The following is a 22,143-nucleotide window of genomic DNA, read 5'->3' on the forward strand; positions in this document are numbered from 1 at the left end:
GGCGGGTCGGCGGGCGCCGGCGGACCGGGAATGTGAAAAACTTGTAACTTCCTAGAAATGGTGGCGGCCGGGGGCGGGGGGGTGGAAAAGCAAGAGAAATTAATCTCCGGGGAGGGGTGTGAAGGTGTTGGGAGTCGTTCCTCAGGCGGGCGGAGGGGAGCGGGGCCGGGGGTGAGGGTCCCTGGGTCTGGCCGAGCTCCCTCAGCCCTTGGCCGGAGCCGGGGACGGGTCCCAGGGCCCGACCGGCGCCCTCTTGCCTCCTCCTTCTTCTCCGGGTGCTTTTGCGGCCAGTCCGGAGCCGGTGGTTTGGGGTGTTTCGGAGCGTTTTGGAGCAGCCCTGCGAACCTGAGGCGGGGGAATGCCTCTGAGGTCTTGTCCTGAAGAACTACAGCTTGGTAGGCATCGCTGTCTCGCCTTCAGGTACCCTCGAGGAATTTAATTTTGTGGAGGTTAATTAAAAGGCTGTTGTAAAGCAGGGAGACTAAAGCTGTTCTGACAGCTCGTCTTACTTATTTATATATATATTTTTTAATATTTACGTGAGTTTTTCTCCTCTAGCAGCTCTTAAAGGTGTTAACTGTTCTTCTGAATGTGCAGTAATTTTGCAGCAGTGTGGAATGTGCGTTTTTATTCCCCTTTAAACTTAAGATGCATTTTGTGCTGGGTCTGCCTTTCGTTTCAACACGGTAATGTCACTTGAACGCCGTTACGGTTCTCCCAGTTACTTGGCACTGAAGATTTCTGTGAATATCGCTTGCTGCAGTATTCTCGTAGCTAAGCTTTTCTTTTTTATAACTCCTCTCAAACATGTAGTGAGTGTGTCCATGGACTCGTGCAGAATGAATCTGTATTTTTAGAGGCTGCTGTTATTCCATTTTGGGTCCTTTTAATGTTATAATGTTAGTGTTGCTTCAGGCTGAGTGGCTAAAATATAGTTCTGATATTTATTTTTAAAATTTTTTTAGTCTTCGTCTGCGTATCAGTCTCTTCAATGACTGTAGTAAGAACTAATGATAAAAAGGAAGGTGTGTATGGAGAAATGTTTTCCTGAAGGCTCTGAGATACTTTAGATTTCAGGGGAAAAAAAAGGTGACTACCTTTTTGGAAAGCATTTTGGAAAGTTCACTGTTAATGTTGTCAAGGTAGTCTCCATGCATGGTACTTTTAATAACTTAAAGCTAGAAAACCGACCTGTTTCCTAAAAGATATTTTGAGATACTCGTTCAGGTCAGAAGCACAGTGTGTTTAACCCATGCATGTCAGTGAAAAGTACTAGTTGGTTTAACAACATTGACAGTTTTAAAGCTGAAGAAGTAGTCACTAATGTGATGATGATGAATTGTGTTAGAATTGCTTTCCAACCTTAATTCCCACCTTCGACTGTAAATGACAAGCCTCACCACATCTGATGCTATTGCAACAAATTCTGTTATACGTACATAAACAACTCTTCTCTAAATCCTGGTGTTACAGAAACACCTCCTTATTCTCTGTGCAGCACTGAAATGTCTGAGAGGTCAATGTAGGCTCTTACCTGCAGGAGTTTGTAAACTGTCCTTGAAGAATGGACATAAAACACTAGCTGTGGTTGCACAGATGTAGCAGGAATGAAGAGGTGCTGAACTGGGCATGCGATTTGGATAATGCTAAAGGCTCGTTTTCTTACTTGCTTTTTATATTCCAGTATTTAAGTTGCTGCCTTTTTATTATCTTAACAGCTTTACAGTTCTAGGCAGCCACAAATTCTGTAGAGTACAGGCTTTAAAAGTGTGCTTTCTGGAGTGTGAACTGTAGCTTGGATTTACATATTTAATTGTTTTAAAATCCAGATATATTCGGTTGTATGAATTCTACCCTTTGGTCAATTACAGTACATAAAATCCAGTAACTTTCTCCATGTTTGATGCATTAGCAATAATATCAGTCTTAAATAAATCAGAATTCTCCTGGGCTTATGTAGCGAAACAGCAGGAGAACAGTTAGTGACTTCTGTTAAAGGTCGTGTAGAAAAAGTCGGCTGTATATCTGGAATTGGAATTTAGGGTTCTTTTGCTTAATCTTCATCAAGAGGGGCAAAATGAGGCTGGGATTATTTGCTTTGTGTTTACTGAAGCCTGACTGCCCTCTTATGTAGAACTGACTATGTTGCAGGTATCGGCTGGCTGTAAGGCCTCTTGAAAGTAGCTCACAGTCCTCTTGCTGCAACTTTTGGTCTAAGCTATCCTTAGGCACCTACATTTAACTTTAATTGGACCTGGTGTGTGGGAAGGCTGAGGAAACAGGCCAAGAAATGCGTGAGTGTAATGCAAAGTTGATTTATTTTTTTATGTGTTTTGCTGTTTTTGTAATTCATACTGTCTGAGGCACACAATGACCCTTACAGATACGATGGACACAGGCTAAAGATGAAATTATTATGAACCTGTGTTCAGGCCTAAAAGACAGCTGACTTTTATGGGCAGTATGTGTTCTTTGGGTGGATTTTATTACTCAGAACCTGTGTTCTGTCACGTAAGAAACATGAATGCAAATACATCCAGTCCAATCAATGAATCTTGTTATATGCCAGTTGGAGTAATGTACTGGAGCTTATTTTGGGAGGTGGAGCAGAATGAATGTTCTTAGGTGCTGTAGAATCAGGGAAAGTGAATGTTTGCCTGACGTCTCCCCAGTAATTTTGATAGCCACAAAAAAAGAGGAGTTACTTATTTCTTCCCCTTGGTTGAGCTTTCACTTTACCTACTATGCTTTTGTACAAGTAGAAAGAATCAGTTGAATTGGACTTTGCCCACATTGCTGCAGAGTAGTGGGTTGCTTCTCATAGTGGTAATACTAAAGATTTTAAAAAATGCAAGGTAGTGGGTGGATGTGTAAACAGGGAACAGGTTTTTTCCTTTATACTGATGGCTGAATTCTTGATTCCTCTCTCAAACTGCAGTTAGAAGGGAGTGTGGAGAGAAGCCAGGGACTGGCCACAGTGTTTTGGTTAGCGCTCTCCTTTTTCTTCTAGCAGCCTGCACTGGTGTTTAGTGTTCTTTTGTTAAAATCATATATATGTAGGATTTAAAAGGATGGCCTACACGAAACCTGTTTTCTTCAGAACCCAGTTATTCAACAGCTTCTGGCCGTTCATCTCTCTCTGCAGATTAGAAATCTGTGTTTTCCTTTTGACTCTTTCTAAAGCATGTGACTTCTCCTACCGTCCCTGGTTCTCCTCATCCTCTATTTCTGTTGCTTTGGATTCTGAATGGCTTGTCTCCTGTTTCCTCCGTGTCAGCTGCTTGTCTGGTAACGAGAGAGTGGGACGCTGTTTCATCATACGGCAGTTGAGAAAAAGTTGGCTTTCTGGGCTTTCTCAAAGATTGTGTAATGTCCAGTGGTATGTTGAGTCATTATCAGGATACTTGTGGAGAAGACTGAGGAAGTGATGATAAGTATGCCAAAGATGATACTTTCTCTAAGAGGAAATAGAGTAATGTTTATAGCGAGTGATAGGACTGTCTCCTGTATCTTGCTTAAAGAAACCTGCATATGCAGAAATTGGAATGACACTCAGGTGGGATTTTCACCAGCTGGTTTTACTGGTGACTCAGTCCTAGAGCCTTTCTAGGCAGATGATTAGGGTGTAGGAGAATGCCTGTTCTGTTCCGATGGGTGAGTATGGATCCTGGTGATTCTTCCAAGCCTGCTTGCAGGGACACTTATCTTTGGGGTTTTTTTGACTGTTCTGGTCTCTGCTTCCCTTGTGTTACTCAAAGAGCTGGAGTGTGATAGCTGATTTGCACTGCCCTTGGAGGTGCTAAAGGCAGCTTGGCTACAGCTGGGGAGGCACCAGGTGAGTATGTGGCTTCCTAATCTAGTTTGGAACATTCTTGGCAGAGATTGACTTCTAAGCACCCAAAACAAGGTATGATGCAATGGTATCATTTTCATGCCATTAAAAAAGAAAAGACAGTTTCAGTACAGAAGAAAAATAATCTGATTAAACTTCAGAAACCTTACAATGGTATCATCTTCATGCCGTCAAAAAAGAAGAGACAGTGTTTCAGTACAGAATAAAAATAATCTGATTAAACTTCAGAAACCTTTTCTAATACAGTATGAGCATATTTTACGTGGCAAGGAGTAAAAGGAGGTTGCTGTTGCACAAAGTGTTTTATTGTAAGGCATTCAGAAATCCTTCGTTTGTGGGTACAGTAGATGTATATACGGTCTCAATGTCAGGGTTCTGTTGTTGCCATGCTCTTACTTCACCAGAGGCAAGGGTCAGCCTGGAATTTGACATTGTTGTGGCTTCCTGCAGGAAACAGTGAAAATGCTGCTTGCTTTTTGACAGCTGCCGTGGAGGGAATGAACAGAGTAGCTGTTGATAGGCTTGAAACTTTGCCAGGAGGATGCCTGACTTCTGTTCTCCTCTAATGCATTTTTCTGTGCCTTTCCCCGTTCCAGGCCCAAATACTGTAGCAACTTAAAAGCTTTAGCTATTCCTGGGCAGCACTGGTCCCAGTATTAACCTGTGTTGTGTTATCTACACGCTCTTTTACTAGTGCCCAGGTATGATTTAAGGGGTATTTATTTTGCTGCCTTGTTTTCTAACGTTCCTTCTCCTCTGTGCCTGTTACCAAAGTTGAGGCCAGGGGATACTACTTCTTAGATTTTTCTAACGTTCCTTTTCCTCTGTGCCTGTTATCAAAGTTGAGGCCAGGGGATACTACTTCTTACTTAACAGGAAAAGCTATAACCAGAGGCAGAGACTTTTCAGCTGTTAAGTTCACTATCTGTTGAATTCACTCTTATCTCAAGGAGTGAATGGCAGCCCTCAAGACACTGCAGTTTGCACTTTTGAAGCTGTGGATGAAAATACATCTCTGTTTTGCTCTCTGTTCTTCCTTCGTGGAGTTACCACAGCCGTAGCGGTTTTATCTGCAACTAAAACTACAGCTGTGTTCCTGAACTACAGCAGGGCAAAGATTAAAGCAAATCTATATATAATTCTACAGTCAGACCTACAGTTCAGATCTAAGCAGCTCTCAAGAGCTGATATGCTCGTGGCAAATAGAAATTGAAAGAAAGCTCTGATCCTCTGGAGCTTAGTGGCGAATTTGGTGCGTTTCTTCCCAGTTTGTCAGTTCAGCTTATCGTTGGTGACCCAGGCACAACTCAGAGGAGATACCTCAGGAAGAGAAAGTAATCACAGCCAGTGATCTTCCAGACAACGTGAAGAAAGAAATATGAACATTGCAGTTCCAGCTTCTCCGATGATTTCTTCTTCTTCTCCCCAGTAAGATGAATAAACTCTTCCTGAATTAATCTGGGTGACTCTTCCTCCTTTTGTTTTCCATAGATCTTTCAATTTCAGATCTGGAATAAAGCTCCAAGTCTTTCAAGTGATATTCTTTGGATTACAGTTCTTAGACCAAGTATTAGTACTGGTATTTAAAGCTGTGACACCAAGAATAAAAAACTGAAGGGGATGAGAGAGGCACAGCCTTATATTGCGAGAATGAGCGCGAGCCTGTTAGGACCCTTTGTAATGAATGTCAGTTTCCAGGAGGAGAAAGATGGTGAGTGATATTAGTCGGGGAACACCTAATCCGTTTTAAAGCTTTATTTGTTTTTCTGTAATGAGCAGGAAGACAGATAAACACAGGGACTTGTGCTCAGTTCCTGAAGTGGCTAAAGATTGACATAAGTGCTTAGTAAAGTCTAAGCTTAGCAAAACACTTACTGAAAGTGGTGCCTATTGACTATTTTAGTGGACCTCTTATGATGGAGAAGAGCACAGTTAACCTTTAGATCTTCATTTTAGTGTGTGGCAACGGGTGAAGAACAGTCTTAATCCCGTGCTGGTATAAAATTATGGAAAATAGGAACTGTGCCTTATTGTAATAAAACTTTGAACAGTGGTTTGCCAAAGGAAAAGAGAAACCAATGTGAAGCAAGTCTGTGTAACTGGCTTGGATAAGCTGTGTCAAAGTCAAATAAGGAGGGGGGAGCTTAACCCTGCCCAACCCTGTAATTACCTAATCAGTGAAGTAGGGAACAATCGAATTAAGGTAAATGCAGATGTAATTAAAAATAATTCCCTGAATACCTTGCAGTATGGATGATCTATCACTTAGCTGTGATTACAGTGGTTTCAAACACTCCTTGTTTAAAGTCATCAGACAGATCTTTGAAAATTAGTTCATTTTAAATGGATACAGGAGGAATAATAACATAAAGTTTGAACCAGGGAGATGATCTGGCTTTTGAGAATAAGAAATAGTCAACTGACTGAGACTAGTTGGATATCAAGAACAAATCTTTTTACTGGATTCCAGGGGCTTTGGCTTTCGTGCCAACATAAATATGGGTGTCTCTCTAATAGCAGAGTTGCCTTGGATTAGTTTGTGCTTTTTGGAAATTTATGATATGAAATATACAGTTCACTTTTATACTTGCCTGTTTTAAGAAAATAGGGAGTTAAACGTTGAACTGGGCGCTCCTTTTCCTCTGGGTGTTTTGAAGTGAACTGAGGTCTTCTCTTTCTTAAAAAAAATAATGAAAATAATTTCTCATGTTTGTAAGTTGAGCAGACATACAGTGTTCTAAAACCTGAGCTGTGTTCACTAAAACACTGGAGATGACTCGGCAGGGCTGAAGAGAGGGTTGTAGGTGCGTAGCATTAATTTCAGCTGAAGTTCCTGGTGTTTGGGTCCGGAAAACAACTTGCTTGTGCTTAAGGTGGGTGTGGAGAATACTGTCCCTTGGCGAGTGAAGAGGCATCTAGTTCATACTGAGCTCTCTGCCTTTTTGGTGGCTTTATGGTCTCATCTTGTGCCTTTCTCAAGTTTTGTGAGGAAGGTAACTGTTCTGCTGAAGGGAACGGACGACCTCACTGTTCTGCTGAACACAAATTATGTCAAGTATGGGGAGAGGGGGGGCAGAGAAAGTAAATATTCAGATACAGGATGATGCCTGTGTCCCTCTAAAATTCACATTAATTTTTTTTTCCTCAAGTTTTCTTTCAGCTCTGATGTGATAATTAAAGACAGCGTGTTCTGACAAATCTGAAATGCCCTCTGGTACAGACTCATGCAGTTGAAAAATCCTTGTTTTCGAAATAAACTGTTCTGAGTGTACATGTTAGTGGCTTTTCTCAGATGTCTGATACCAGGCTGTCATCTTTAATTACTTCTCCGTGCTCTGTCTTTGTTCCTTCAAAGTATTGTCAGTTGTGAGCCCAAATCTGTTCCTAGTGTGTCTGCACAACTCGGTGATTTTTTTGGGTTCACTTGTGTCCTTAGAGAACGTGACTGATTTCAGTGAAACAACAAAGGGCCGCAAGCATGGAACAGTGTGCAAAATCATAACGATTATGGCTGTATATCTCCATATTAAAGTTCATTTCCTGCCTGAAAAAGTTCTTGTCATGCAGGTTTTAGCACTGGGAGTGAAGTGTTCCTGTACTTAATTTTCCTTCTATGTTCTCTTTAAGATTACATGATGGAATTCACGTTTTCTCAAGAAAAGCTGCGCATCTTGGATCAGGACCGCTGAAGATACCTTCTGATCCCAACACCCAAAGCAGGGTCCTGTAACAAATTTGTCAAAAGACCACGTACAATGGATCTCAAAGAGAGCTGCCCAAGTGTTAGCATTCCCAGCTCCGATGAACACAGAGAGAAGAAAAAAAGATTTACTGTAAGTAAGCAGGAGTGTAAGCACTGTAGGCAAATGTGTAGGCTATTAGTGCCTAGAAGTGCTACTTTCTTTTTTTTTTTTTTTTTTAACTAATAAGCTTGGTATTGTTTTGAACAGGTTTATGGAAATCTGCTCACTTGCTCTTGTGAGTACTGGCCATAGTCCAGTGTGAGAAGTTGTGAATGTTTTACAGTGTTTAACTGTGGTGCTTTCTGCAAAAAGAAGTTGACTTGACAGATTTCTGGGGGTTTTTTACCCTCAAATAGCAGCATTTTCTCATATAAAATACATACATATCCAAATGCAGGTGTCCAAATCAGATTAAGATTTGGTGTTCTGTATGATTTTTCATGAAAATGTTTATTGTGTAAAGGAGTAAAGTGTAGTTTTGATTGGTTTTTGTTCAAATGGCCAGTTTTTTTCATAGATATTATATTATTTATATTTTTTTGTGTGTAAAAGACCAAAAAAAAAAATCAAATTTTTGAAAGACTTTTTTTTCTGCCTTCCTTCCTGTTTTCTGATTCTAATGCCTATGAGCTTTTTCCTATCCTGTTCCCATTTCCACTCCTTGTCATTCCCCTCCCTTTTCCTTTTTTGGCCTCCAACTTTGACTTGCTTTCTGGAAATCAAGTCTTCTCCTTCCGTGGGGAAACTGCATGCTGAAAAATCAAGTAGTGTGGCATGGATTTTTGTTTTGCTGATACGTATGCTAGGATACAAAGACAGCATCATAATACTTCCTTTAAAAAGCTCAAAGTACTTCATTCCTCTTGTGCAACTTCCTCTAAGCTTTTTTTTTTCCTTTTTTTTTTTTTTATAAAATACATACATATCCAAATGCAGGTGTCCAAATCAGATTAAGATTTGGTGTTCTGTATGATTTTTCATGAAAATGTTTATTGTGTAAAGGAGTAAAGTGTAGTTTTGATTGGTTTTTGTTCAAATGGCCAGTTTTTTTCATAGATAGTATATTATTTATATTTTTGTGTGTGTAAAAGACAAAAAAAATCAAATTTTTGAAAGACTTTTTTCTCTGCCTTCCTTCCTGTTTTCTGATTCTAATGCCTATGAGCTTTTTCCTATCCTGTTCCCATTTCCACTCCTTGTCATTCCCCTCCCTTTTCCTTTTTTGGCCTCCAACTTTGACTTGCTTTCTGGAAATCAAGTCTTCTCCTTCCGTGGGGAAACTGCATGCTGAAAAATCAAGTAGTGTGGCATGGATTTTTGTTTTGCTGATACGTATGCTAGGATACAAAGACAGCATCATAATACTTCCTTTAAAAAGCTCAAAGTACTTCATTCCTCTTGTGCAACTTCCTCTAAGCTTTTTTTTTCCTTTTTTTTTTTTTTGAGTGGATTAGTCACTCTTCAGATGTGGAATGCAAACACCCTTAGATGGAATTACTGTCTGAAGAACACAATAAAACAAAGATTTGCTTTGTGTTATTATATATCTGCCTTTCCTCTTCACCTCCCTTCCTTGGAGAAGAATAATGCTGTTTGATTCTATGAGTTTGTCAAGATGTAATTTGGGGAAGCAGTGTGTTGGTGAAGGGAACAAGCGAAAGAGAACTTTACTAATACTTTAAAGTGCTGCAAGTGAAACTCAAATGAGCAGGAAAAGCTTGATGAAAGCCTAAACTTGAGCAAAACAGGTTTGTTTTATTGCCTCAGTGCTGGCAGTTCTGCTGTTAGAATGTGCCAGTCTGGTATGTTTGTGGTACGTACTGGTGCGGTGATTTCCACGTCATTCTACCTAAAGATCTCTGTGGCAACCTCAGCAACTTAGAGGCACTTTCTTTGGGCGTGCCCTTTAGGAAGCTGTATGAGCAAGAGTAGGAAACTTCAGAAATTGGGGTCTGAGGAGGGGGAAAAGGAATCCAACCCAGCTCTCACTGTGTGGAGATACACTTTGTCTTGGCGGCTTCTGCTTTCTGCATCGGGGAATAATTAGCAGCTTGACAAGAACTGCTTTTCACAACCAAGCTTTTGAGCATTATCAGATATATTTTAGGATTCGGTAACAGAAGTGAGGATCATACTTAATTTCATGGCAGGAACTGTGAATTCCAGCATGTGTCTGTCAGTGCTTTTACTGTGTCTCCTCCTTCCTAGCTGTGGCGTAATGACCGGAGCCTGTCAGTGCTGCTGCTGGTGGGGAGCCAGAGAAGGGCGCACGGGGAAACCTTGCTTAACAAATTTGTGGTGGATATGGCTGTCATTTCTGATTGCAATGAGATTGGTAATTCCTTATTGCCATTTCTGATGGCAGTGTTAGTGCAATTTCCATAAAGAGCAGTTAGAACCTTAGGGGGAAAGGGAAGGTTAAAGTGATAAAGGCTTGGAAAGACTTTGGGCGGCGTTTTTGGATAATCATCACTTACAGTATATATCATTTGTGCTTCTGAGACTATTCTAGAATAATCTTACTGGTCTGAATAGAAAATAAGAATTCCAGCTCAAACCTGACAGTGGCTCCCTTAATGCTGGCATGGAAACAAGACAAGTATGTGCAACTTTAGCTTTTACTAGTTCTTCTTTTTTCCCCTCACCACTTGCCCTGATGAAGCATTTTTAAAAACAATCATGACTCTGTGCAGTCCTCATTCTGATGAATAAGTCAAGCTTTTCAATTTTGTCTTTGGAAATGAACTCCTCATTCCTCCTGAGCATTTTTATAACCTTTTATTGAATATTTGATTTGTTTTTGTTAAATACTACATACTTTGTATACATTTACTACCAGTATTTTTTTTTTCTTGACAATTTCACATTTGAATTTTTGCTTTTTTGCAGCATTCTGGCAGGGAAGCTTTTTGCTTCCACTTAACTTGTGGTAACCAGCCTCTAGGTATATCCACTCTAGTTCACTGTCCTGCCTTTTTCTGAAGATTCAGCATTCCCCTCCTTCATAAAAAGAGCAAAAAAACTTGCTTGTTTCAGACCAGATCTGGGCTATATTAGTTGCTATTTTGTCCTTGCTGCATAGCGAGCCATTCTTTTGCCTGTTTTGCCAAATAGCTTTGTTTTGGATTTCTCGCTTTTATCCCTGAGCTGTTTGATGTCTGAGGCTTAACTTTTTTTCTTCTGACCTGTTCTTGTCTCCATTCACACCCTCATCATATTCAGCCTTATTAAGAAATCTCTTTCAAGGTTGCTGTTTGTCTGATTATATCTGGAAACTTTGTCTCAGACCTGTGATATATAATACTAATCCCCAGCCTTGCGGAAATTGTTGTGTTGCTTTGTGTGTTTTGTTGTTCTCGCTTTTATCCCTGAGCTGTTTGATGTCTGAGGCTTAACTTTTTTTCTTCTGACCTGTTCTTGTCTCCATTCACACCCTCATCATATTCAGCCTTATTAAGAAATCTCTTTCAAGGTTGCTGTTTGTCTGATTATATCTGGAAACTTTGTCTCAGACCTGTGATATATAATACTAATCCCCAGCCTTGCGGAAATTGTTGTGTTGCTTTGTGTGTTTTGTTGGGTTTTTTTTGTTGACACTTTATAAATAGTTTCCTTACTTCCTCAATGCTTGCTCTCTTGAAATTGGAAAACAGCCTGCCTTTTCACTTATCTTTAATATAAATTGAGAACTTAATCCAGGAGCATGAGCTACCAAACAGAGTTGAAGCTTTCTAATTTCAGTGACTTCTTTTGTGAAGAAATCTGTCACCTCCAGCAATAGCTGGACGCTGTCCTGTCTGTATCCAGGAAGGTAGTTTGTGGGGATGATTATAATGGTAATGTTTTCAGGAACTCTTCTTCTTTCCTTTCTTAAAGCTTTGCGTTATTTACCCACATATTACAAGGTTTAGATGCATCTTTTAGGAGTTTTCTAAGACTAGTTCCTGTCCTGTCTGTATCTGGGAAGGTAGTTTGTGGGGATGATTGTAATGGTAATGTTTTCAGGAACTCTTCTTTTTCCTTTCTTAAAGCTTCGCATTATTTACCCACATATTACAAGGTTTAGCTGCATCTTTTAGGAGTTTTCTAAGACTAGTTTTGGTTTAGGAGTAATTAGATTTGTGGTTATTATCTAAGCAAGGTTAGATTTCTCCCCCCTGCCTTTCTAGAAACAGGCATTGCACATCTCTCTAAATCATTACGTAGGTGTAGCTGAGAGTAGTAATACAGCTCAAAGACATGCTATGTTTTTGGGTTTTACTAAAGTCTTTGTAGATATAATATGTGTTCTTGCCATTCAGTGCTTCCATAGCTGTTGAAATTGCAGTTTCTCCTTTGTTGGGTATGCAAGACCTTCACTGGTGGTGGTGGGAACTGGATGAATGCTTGTTGGCGTTGATCTGCCATGCAGTCATGGGGAATGAAGACATTGCCTGCTTGAACGTTATCTGCAGGACTTGATATTAGTCTAAGATACCTAGTTCAGGAGGACACTACTGAAGTCTTTGCAGCTGAAGCTTTTGCTGTTGAAGTCTAGGGTGAAGGTGTGTGGCTGGGTTTGTGCTCACACTTGTTTAGTAGTATAAGGGAAAGCTAGTTTTCTAAGAAGAGTCTCATCAGCATCCTACTGGGTGCTTCTATCACAGATTCTTCTATCTGTGTTCCCCAGGGAACCTGCTTGAACGTTATCTGCAGGACTTGATTGCTGTCTAAGATACCTAGTTCAGGAGGACACTACTGAAGTCTTTGCAGCTGAAGCTTTTGCTGTTGAAGTCTAGGGTGAAGGTGTGTGGCTGGGTTTGTGCTCACACTTGTTTAGTAGTATAAGGGAAAGCTAGTTTTCTAAGAAGAGTCTCATCAGCATCCTACTGGGTGCTTCTATCACAGATTCTTCTATCTGTGTTCCCCAGGGAAGACCAAGAGTACCTTATTTGAGCAGTTAACGTAGCACAAATGTAAATCTTGGGCTAAGGAACTGATGGTGGTGGCTGCTGCTTCTGCTGAGGGAGTTAAAAGGAGAGAGATAAGCTGCTCTTGTAGGACAGAAGGGAGACTGGGGCATTGGTCCAGTTTTCTGCATGGGGTATTAACAGCCTTCTGCGCTCATTTCCTTGCTGTGCCCATCCTCTCCCCTGAAGGAATGGCCAGGCTCCTTCTGGAAGTACCAGAAGGTGGAGAAGGGATGTGAACTAGTTGCATGAGGGACAGGAGAAGCCTGCTGAATACTCAGCTGTCAATCAGATTTACGAAGCCAGGGACTGACAGTCCATCTAGTTACTGGAGTCCTCTGCAGCAGTGGGGTTTGACTGGCCAGAGGTGTGCCACAGGCTCCAGTGACACCTCCCTCAATCCCAGTGCTGTGTATTATGTCACCAGTGCTGTATTTCGGCCACTGCCCCATTTTTTCCCCTCTGAACAATTGAGTCCAAGTCCCCAACCATCTGCCAGGATTCGGGCTATGATATGTATTCTAGGTGTTGCAAGGAACAGTTTTCTTTATGTCTTTATGCCTTCCATATGTGCTTTCTCTTTAGGTCTTGGTGAAGGCAGTCTTCAGTGCTTAAATGCTTTACTTCCTTAATAGCTGCCTTCCATATGTGCTTTCTCTTTAGGTTTTGGTGAAGGCAGCCTTCAGTGCTTAAATGCTTTACTTCCTTAATATTAGCCTTTACTATGGATTATCAAGTTGTTAACAAATTTTAAAAAAAATTTTATAGACTACTGCCTGATGGCCCGGTGTTCTTGTTGGATATGAACTGATTTATGAGACTCCATTAAATCAGATTTGGTGTTAATTTTTGCTTATATGGTGTTTAAAAAAAATAAATATTAGCCTTTACTATGGATTATCAAGTTGTTAACAAATTTTAAAAAAATTTTATAGACTACTGCCTGATGGCTCGCTGTTCTTGTTGGATATGAACTAATTAATGAAACCCCATTAAATCAGATTTGGTATTAGTTTTTGCTTATATGGTGTTTAAAAAAAATAATCTATAGAATACTAGACTCTTCTAATTGTTCTTTTAATCACTTGTGTGGACATCTATGTGACTTAGCTGTAAGATATATATAGAGATGTGTAAATGTACTTGTTGAGAGATATATACCAGACTCTTCTAATTGTTCTTTTAATTGTTTGTGTGGATGTCTAAGCAACTTAGCTGTAAAATGTATATATATCACAGAATCACAGAATCTTCTAGGTTGGAAGGGACCTTAAAGATCATCTTGTCCAACCATCAACCTGACTGACAAAAATAGTCACCCACACATATATTTAGATAGAGATGTATATATCTCTCAACAAGTACATTTACACAATACATTTAACAACCTGCCCTTGTTTTCACCCCAGGATTAAGCCTGGGAGGTTTATTAAACTTTGCTGGTGGCAATAACTTTATCTGTGTTACTACAGGTTTACAAGGTGTTGGTCTCCGTTGGCAGAAATGAGTGGTTTGTCTTCAGACGTTACGCGGAGTTTGATAAACTCTACAATACGGTAAGGAAGTATATTTAGATAGAGATGTATATATCTCTCAACAAGTACATTTACACATTAATACATTTAACAACCTGCCCTTATTTTCACCCCAGGATTAAGCCTGGGAGGTTTTATTAAACTTTGCTGGTGGCAATAACTTTATCTGTGTTACTACAGGTTTACAAGGTGTTGGTCTCCGTTGGATACATTTAACAACCTGCCCTTGTTTTCACCCCAGGATTAAGCCTGGGAGGTTTTATTAAACTTTGCTGGTGGCAATAACTTTATCTGTGTTACTACAGGTTTACAAGGTGTTGGTCTCCGTTGGCAGAAATGAGTGGTTTGTCTTCAGACGTTACGCAGAGTTTGATAAACTCTACAATACGGTAAGGAAAAGGCAAGCTGTGAAGTCATGATGCCCAAACAGCACAGAGTAACACTTGTTTGCAACGTTATGGTTTGAGTTAATTCCCTCTGGAGGAGTTTGGGTCAACATGAAATAACCGTAGGAGTCTGTTTAACAAAAATGGCAGGGTGGGTTTTTTAAACTTTGGTTTGTTTGAATTTCAAACTCAAAATCGACTTATTTGTTATTTTTTTCATTGTTGCTTGGGATCACAATGTAATGAGAGAAACTTCCAATGTACTGGTTGTCAAAACACCTGAAATGAAGTAGTAAAAACCACTGCAAAACTTAAAACATCAAGATAGATAAATTTCCCTTAAAATAAGTAGTGTTTGACTTTGAAGCACTGAAAGCAATGAACAAATCCTTGTTTCTTCAGAGAAACTTTCTGATAAGTCAGTCATGGCAATTCCTACCTGCAGTTTCATAGCCAAATTTTGTGGTAGTGGTCCAAATAAAATAGGCCTCTTCAGCAGCTGAGTATGGATTTCTGGGATCTGTTGCTAAAAGAGGATTTTGCCAGAAAGGACATGTGCTGCTAACTGGGAGAGATATTGATGTTTCTGAGGAAAGGAGAATTGCCAGTATTAGAAAATTATTCTCTTAAAGAGGGTGAGATTAAGATTGCTCTTCTGGAGTGCTTGAAGAAGCAAATGTAATCAAGGCTTGGCTCATGTCAGGTTTTTTTGATAAATTCAGTGCTGCTGTATACAATTTTCTCATCACTTTATCAAGTGTAGAAGATAGTCAAATTGTCAAATACAGCATTGTGAAATAGGCTATTCATTTGTTTAGGATTTTGACTTAGTGGGAGGTCACCTGTGGTTTCTAAAGCTTTAGGAATGTTGTTTTGGCAAAACCCAGGGACCCCAGCCCATCTTAACCTCATGCATTCACCCCTTATGCAAGCTGGCCAAAAAAAAAAACCAAAACAAACAAAAAAAACCAAACCTGAGGGAGGAAGTAAAGAGGAGAATAAAGCCAACATTGAAATTCTAGCCTATGTTTTTTTAATCTGGGGCAAGTGAAAACTCATTTTGGCAATATTGCAGAAGATTACTTTCTCAAGTGAGATGGCCTTTGAATTTAAAAGGGTATGACTGGTGCAAACAAGCTCAGTACAGATTGTTTTGGGTTTGTTTTCCTTCCCCAAGCGTACAAGTAGGGAAGATGGCAGAGAGGAGCACAATTACTAATAATCAGATGTTCAGCCTGTTCATCAGAAAATAAACAAAATACAATTATTTCTAGGTACTTTGATGTCTAAGCACAATCCAATTGTATGTGTTTTCTTTTCAGCTAAAGAAGCAATTTCCCACCATGAGCCTGAAGATTCCAGCTAAAAGAATATTCGGAGATAATTTCGATCCCGGTAAGTTGTTATCTTGTTACTCATTTTTTTTGTCAGTTTCTTTATATGAAAATTGGTCTATTTCAGCCTACAAGAAGCTATCTTATGAGTTTTCCACCAGTCCTCAAAACAGTGACTAAACCGAAGTTTAGTCATGCTTCAGTCAAGAAGAGGAACCAGCGTAGGTAGCTCTTCTACCTTGTGATGGTGAGCAAAGCTCTGCTTAGTGGCCCAGCGCTTCTCTCGCGCCGAAGGCAGGAGCTCCTCCCAACCCTCCCCTCTTCAGGATTCTGAAGAGATTCTGAACTGTCAGGTGTAACCTCTCTTCTAGAAAAGCAAAAATCAAAACCCAGAACTCTTCTAAACACGTCCCTAGTCAATTTTAAACTTCCCTTATGTGACTTTTTCCCCACCCTCTCTGAAAAATAACTAAAAGATTTCTTTTTGAACAGGTGTAACCTCTCTTCTAGAAAAGCAAAAGTCAAAGCTCAGACTCTTCTAAACGTATCCGTAGTCAATTTTAAACTTCTCTGACTTTTTCCCCACCCTCTCTGAAAAATAACTAAAAGATTTCTTTTTGAAGGCTTTCGAACTCTCTGTATCTCAATGTGGTTCCTTGTGCAGTTCAGATGAAAATGCACCTCTGTTGCTGTTCCACTTCCAGAAGCCTGTTTGATGTGATCCCATTAGCAGTGATAGGTGCCAATTAGAATCATAGAATTGCCCAGGCCCGAAGGGACCTCCAAAGGTCATCTAGTCCGACCCCCCCGCAGTCAGCAGGGACACCCCCAACCAGACCAGGTTGCCCAGGGCCTCGTCGAGCCTCACCTTGAATATCTCCAGGGAAGGGGCCTCAACCACCTCCCTGGGCAACCTGTTCCAGTGCTCCACCACCCTCACAGTGAAGAACCCTCTCCTCATCTCCAGTCTAAATCTGTTCCCCTCCATGCTCTGTCAAAATACTAATGAAAAATCACTTGTGTATTGAATTAGCCTAGCTGATCAGTTCGTTCACTAATGAATAAATAAAAGGGCAAGAGGGAAGGCAAGGCCTTTGCTCTGGGTGTTTACACCCTTCATCAGGCCATTTTTACTTCAGGCTTTTCCTGGTGGTCGTTGGGAACCTCCCACCCTCCTTTGGTTTGCTGGTGTGATCAAACTGTTTGCAGTTTCACCTCCTCCTGCACCTCTTTCAGGCATTTCATTTTCTCCTTGGCCAAAGAATAAATGGATCCAAAGGTGTTCAACTCTTGGGATGTGTTGGGTTTGGGTGGTTTTTTTTTCAAGTTCTTTCAAACAAATTAATTTTGACAGTTACAGTTAATCATCTGTGAAAAATCACTTGCAAAGTGTATTGCATTAGCCTAGCTGGTCAGTTCATTCACTGATGAATAAATAAAAGGGCAAGAGGGAAGGCAATGAAAAATCACTTGTGTATTGAATTAGCCTAGCTGATCAGTTCGTTCACTAATGAATAAATAAAAGGGCAAGAGGGAAGGCAAGGCCTTTGCTCTGGGTGTTTACACCCTTCATCAGGCCATTTGTACTTCAGGCTTTTCCTGGTGGTCGTTGGGAACCTCCCACCCTCCTTTGGTTTGCTGGTGTGATCAAACTGTTTGCAGTTTCACCTCCTCCTGAACCCCTTTCAGGCATTTCACTTTCTCCTTTGCCAAAGAATAAATGGATCCAAAGGTGTTAAACTCTTGGGATGTGTTGGGTTTGGGTTGGTTTTTAAGTTCTTTCAAACAAATTAATTTTGACAGTTGCAGTTAATCATCTTGATCCTGATGTGAAACTCCCTTTTATTTTTTTATTAAAATAATGAAATGTGAGTATCCAAGCTCCGACGTTCCCTTCTGATGAAAGTGTAGGTGATTTCCAAAAGTGCTACGTGTACTGTGTCTCTAGGGATTTCTTGTTTTATTTTGGTTTCTTTACAGTTAATCATCTTGATCCAGAAGTGAAACTCCCTTTTTTTTAATGAAATGTGAGCTCTGATGTTCCCTTCTGAGGAGGATGTAGGTGATAGAACTTTTGGCAATGTGTACTGTCTCTTTAGGGATTTCTTGTTTTATTTTGGTTTCTTTCCTTTTCTTTCCTTTTCTCTGACCTTGGAGGTTTTCAGAGCTGACTGAAGACCTAGTAATGTCATGCAGTCTGGTCTGCTGTACAGCCAAAGGTGCAGGTGGATTTCTTGGAATCATATTTTGGGAAACTGAGTTTAAACAGGGTGAACAAAAAAAAACCCAACTTAAAACTTTATTAAAATTATATACGTAAAACAAAGTCCTCAGACTTGTTTTCAATTTCTGTGAGCTAATGCTGAAATCCTTGAAGCATGAGAAACGAAATAGTTCTCAAGATGTTTCTTGCTGGGAGGCAAGGTGGAGATGGAGCCATGATGTTCATTTACATAATTCTTTATCTTAACACTGATTTATTGAAGCTTTGATGTAACGTTTCTACTGGTTTCTGAAATAAGTTGCATATTTTACAAATGCTGAAAAGGTATTTTACTTCTGTCAATCCCTGCTTGGGTATGGAGCGTTGTGCTATTACATTGGAGTGCAGTAGCTTGGAACTTGGTGACTCCTGTTAACTTCCTTATGCAAATTTACCTGCCTGATTGATGTCAGTAATTTGGGATATAATCCCTAAACCCCTGTTGGTGTATTTAATAATCTCTGAAACAATGTGATCATTTTTCTGAATTTTCTTAATACTTAAAATACAGCTTTAAATTGAAATTTAACTTTAATTTTAAATTTTAATAGTTGTCAGTAATCTATGTGGGATAGATTAATTGGAATACCTTAAAAGATAATACAAAAGTTAAATATTCTTCTTCTGTACAAATCCACCTGGCGTTCTGCATTTTCAAGTAGTGTTGCAGAGGAACTGAAATTTGTTCTCTCACCTCACTTAAAACATTGAAGTTTCTGATTTTTTTTTTTTATATGTAGAATCCTGTTCTGAGCCAGTTACAAACCAATCTCTTTTTAATTGCTATTTAAGTCCTAAAAACCCTAAATTTGAAAACAAGTCTTGTTTGGGAGCTGACTGATCATTCTAATAAATCTATCTCTTTTTTTTTTCCCTCAGATTTTATTAAACAGAGAAGAGCGGGGCTGAATGAATTCATTCAAAATTTAGTTAGACAGCCAGAGCTATGCAACCAGTAAGTAGTTTCTTTTCTGTTTTATAAAGACTATTTAAAAGACACAAGATGTCAAATATAAAATTGCAAATTAAGTACTTTTAACCAGAAAATGTATTTTACTGTGCTCTTAAGAATAATAAATAAATTTTAATATGGCGGCTCGTTCCTTCAGGAAAAATCTGCAGACTTATGAACAGTATAAAAAAAAATATTTTTGTTTTATGAAAACTGATCTATAAATAAACTTTCAGGCAATTAACTGCTCTTAATTCAGGGGGTGCAGATTCCAGTGTAAGCTCTGCTGCTGTACTGTTTGAGAACTCTGCTGTTAATTGCGCTGCTGGGAGTAAGTCACTGCCTGCATCCTCTTGTTAGAGCAGTTCGTGTGTGTGCTCCAGGACTTGTTTTAAGTAAGTTTAAGTACTTGTTTAACCGAGTAGCTTAATCAGCTTGCTTAGGTGGTTTGGGAGATACCCATTTGCTATAGCCAGCTCAGCCTGGTTAAGTTTGTGCATAATCTGTTCCATCAGAGCTGCAGGTGCATTAACCTCGGTCAGTGGGACAGCGATGGGTGAGAGATGGTGATACACTGGAGTCAGCTCCAGTTAAATCTAGGGAATGGTGCTTCTGTGTGTGAACTGATTTTTCTGGGGGTAAACTGCATTTTTCTTTTAGTTTAAATCTCTGCCTAACCAGTTTAAACAGCTTTCTGTGTTGCTTCAACTAGTAAAATGGTAAAGCTTTATGTTTGGCTTCAGTGTTAAGTAAATGTATTTAATACATGTGCTTTGTTTAACAAGCCTGTCTGTACAATGTGTGAAGCTGCCCATTTTCCACAGGAAAGAAAACAGAAACCTCTAACAGAATATTGCTGTAGTTTGCAGTTAGAGGATTTTTATTTTTTTCCAACGAATGAACTATTTCATGTCCTATTAACCTGAAATATGTGCTTCCTTTCTTTTTGGGTTGGTTTTTTTTTTTTTTGGAAAAAAGGAGCATTTTATGTATACAATCCCCTGTGATAAGTGGAAAAAAATTCAGAACAAAATCTTTATGGTGTAATAGTCTTCTGCTAGAATAAATGCTGTGAGGTTTGTGGCTGTAGTAGTGTTCTTTGGGAAAGAATAGAAAGCACTTTGAAATAACTAACTCTTGAAAGCTAATCTGTTATGTTACGTTAGGAAAGGAGACTGGTTTTATTTAGCACGATCCCCTCCCATGTTTGGTTGTCAGTATGTCCAAGTGCCAAATGTTTTGTCTCAAAACATGCTGTATCTGTTCTCCAAAGGTAAAATGGTACTTTTTTGTGATATGCTTAAAATAAGAAATTGTGTGCTGAAAAAAACACAAAACACCATCAAACCTCAAATTCACTTGTGTCCTTAATTTTTTTGTGAGCTTTTAAAATTGTTTTAAGCTCAAATGCATCTGTAGCTGAGCCGGTGTCCTTTAACAAGGCCCTTAGCCTGTCTGATCCATTAAAACTAACTTAAACTAAGAAATAGGTCTTATGAAGTGTTGTGTTGCTGTTGAAAGTGTCTTAAATAAAAAGCTTATTAGGCGTAGTTCTACAATAAAAACAAAATAGGGACAGACGTTTGTCTTGTGCTGTTCTCCTCCCCACCCTGAAAGTAGCAGTGATTTATATGGGAGGAAAAGCAAGCCTTTAATTCACAAGTCATTGCAAAAGCATGTAATTTTATAGTCAGTTCTGTGGTTCATCTTTTTTTTTAATGACTGCAGGGTGATTTGTTTTTCTGGAGTGAGCTTTTTACTTTTTGCAGTGCTCCATTGCAGCAAATCATATTAATAATTACATAATGTCACCTTATGAGCCTATGGATGTTATTAGTGAAGAAATACCAGAACTTTATGATCTTTATGGGGTTTTTTTGGTTTGGGTTTTTTTTTAAATCTGCTAGGAACTACACAAGGAATATGTGGTGGCTGACTCTTCACACATAGTCCATATCCTTGCTTTATTAGACTGTTTTTCTTTAATGTGCTAATTAAATTTTATATTAGGTAAATAACTTATGTAAAGTTAGTAATGTACAAGGAAGACTTAGGAGGTTATGAATTCTCACAGAACTTTAAGGAAGTCCACCTTTCACTACATCTTAGAATCACAGAATTGCCTGGGTTGGAAGGGACCTTTCAGATCATTGAGTCCAACCATCAACCTGACACTGACAAAAACCATCACTAAACCATGTCCCTCAGCACCATGTCTACCTGCCTTTTAAATTCCTCCAGGGATGGTGACTCCACCTCTGCCCTGGGCAGCCCATTCCAAGGCTTGACAACCCTTTCAGTGTAAAAATTGTTCCTGATATCCAATCTGAACCTCCCCTGGTGCAACTTGAAGCCATTTCCCCTTGTCCCATGGCCTGTTCCTTGGGAGAAGAGACCGACCCCCCCTGGCTACACCCTCCTTTCAGGGAGTTGGAGAGAGCGAGAAGGTCTCCCCTCAGCCTCCTTTTCTCCAGGCTGAACACCCCCAGCTCACTCAGCTGCTCCTCACAAGACTTGTGCTCCAGACCCCTCACCAGCTCCGTTGCCCTTCTCTGGACCTGCTCCAGCCCCTCAATGTTCTTCTTGTCGTGCGGGGCCCAAAACTGGACACAGCACTCGAGGTGGGGCCTCACCAGTGTCCAGTATAAATGTCGATCGTTGCCCTAGTTCTCCTGGCCACGTTGGTGATACAGGCCAGGATGCTGTTGGCCTTCTGAGCCACCTAGGCACACTGCTGGCTCATGTTCAGGTGGCAGTCCACCAGCACCCCCATTAAAACCAGTATCAGGATGGTATATTTTTAAGTCCTACCTAGGAAAACTGTTTCACTAAAAGCTTAAGGATGGTTTGTGATGATGTCCTCGTTTCTGGATGGGAAGGCACCTGAACACCTGATTTGAAACCTGTTCCCTGGAAGAGGTTGCCCAGAGAAGCTGTGGCTGCCCCATCCCTGGAGGGGTTCAAGGCCAGGCTGGATGGGGCTTGGAGCAACCTGGTCTGGTGGGAGGTGTCCCTGCCCAGGGCCAGGGGGTTGGAACTTGATGGTCTTTAAGGTCTCTTCCAACTCTAACCCAACTCTAACCATTCTATGGTTCTGTGATTCTAATATTTCCATGATTTTCTGAAAC

The 22,143-nt window shown here is 40.0% G+C and overlaps 1 protein-coding gene across 1 annotated transcript in view; it reads left to right on the forward strand.

The window, feature by feature from the left end:
• Nucleotides 1-22,143, forward strand: part of LOC106886558 (serine/threonine-protein kinase Sgk3) — a 41,661-nt gene that overhangs the window by 5,557 nt on the left and 13,961 nt on the right. Inside the window, exons 2-5 of the mRNA XM_014939597.1 lie at nucleotides 7,481-7,686; nucleotides 14,018-14,101; nucleotides 15,789-15,861; nucleotides 18,943-19,018. Coding sequence (XP_014795083.1) covers nucleotides 7,609-7,686; nucleotides 14,018-14,101; nucleotides 15,789-15,861; nucleotides 18,943-19,018 — 311 coding nt within the window. The 5' untranslated portion in view covers nucleotides 7,481-7,608. The remainder of the gene's footprint in view (nucleotides 1-7,480; nucleotides 7,687-14,017; nucleotides 14,102-15,788; nucleotides 15,862-18,942; nucleotides 19,019-22,143) is intronic.

The sequence above is a fragment of the Calidris pugnax genome, unplaced genomic scaffold (genome assembly GCF_001431845.1).
Source record: "Calidris pugnax isolate Ruff unplaced genomic scaffold, ASM143184v1 scaffold5, whole genome shotgun sequence".
Lineage (NCBI taxonomy): Eukaryota > Metazoa > Chordata > Aves > Charadriiformes > Scolopacidae > Calidris > Calidris pugnax.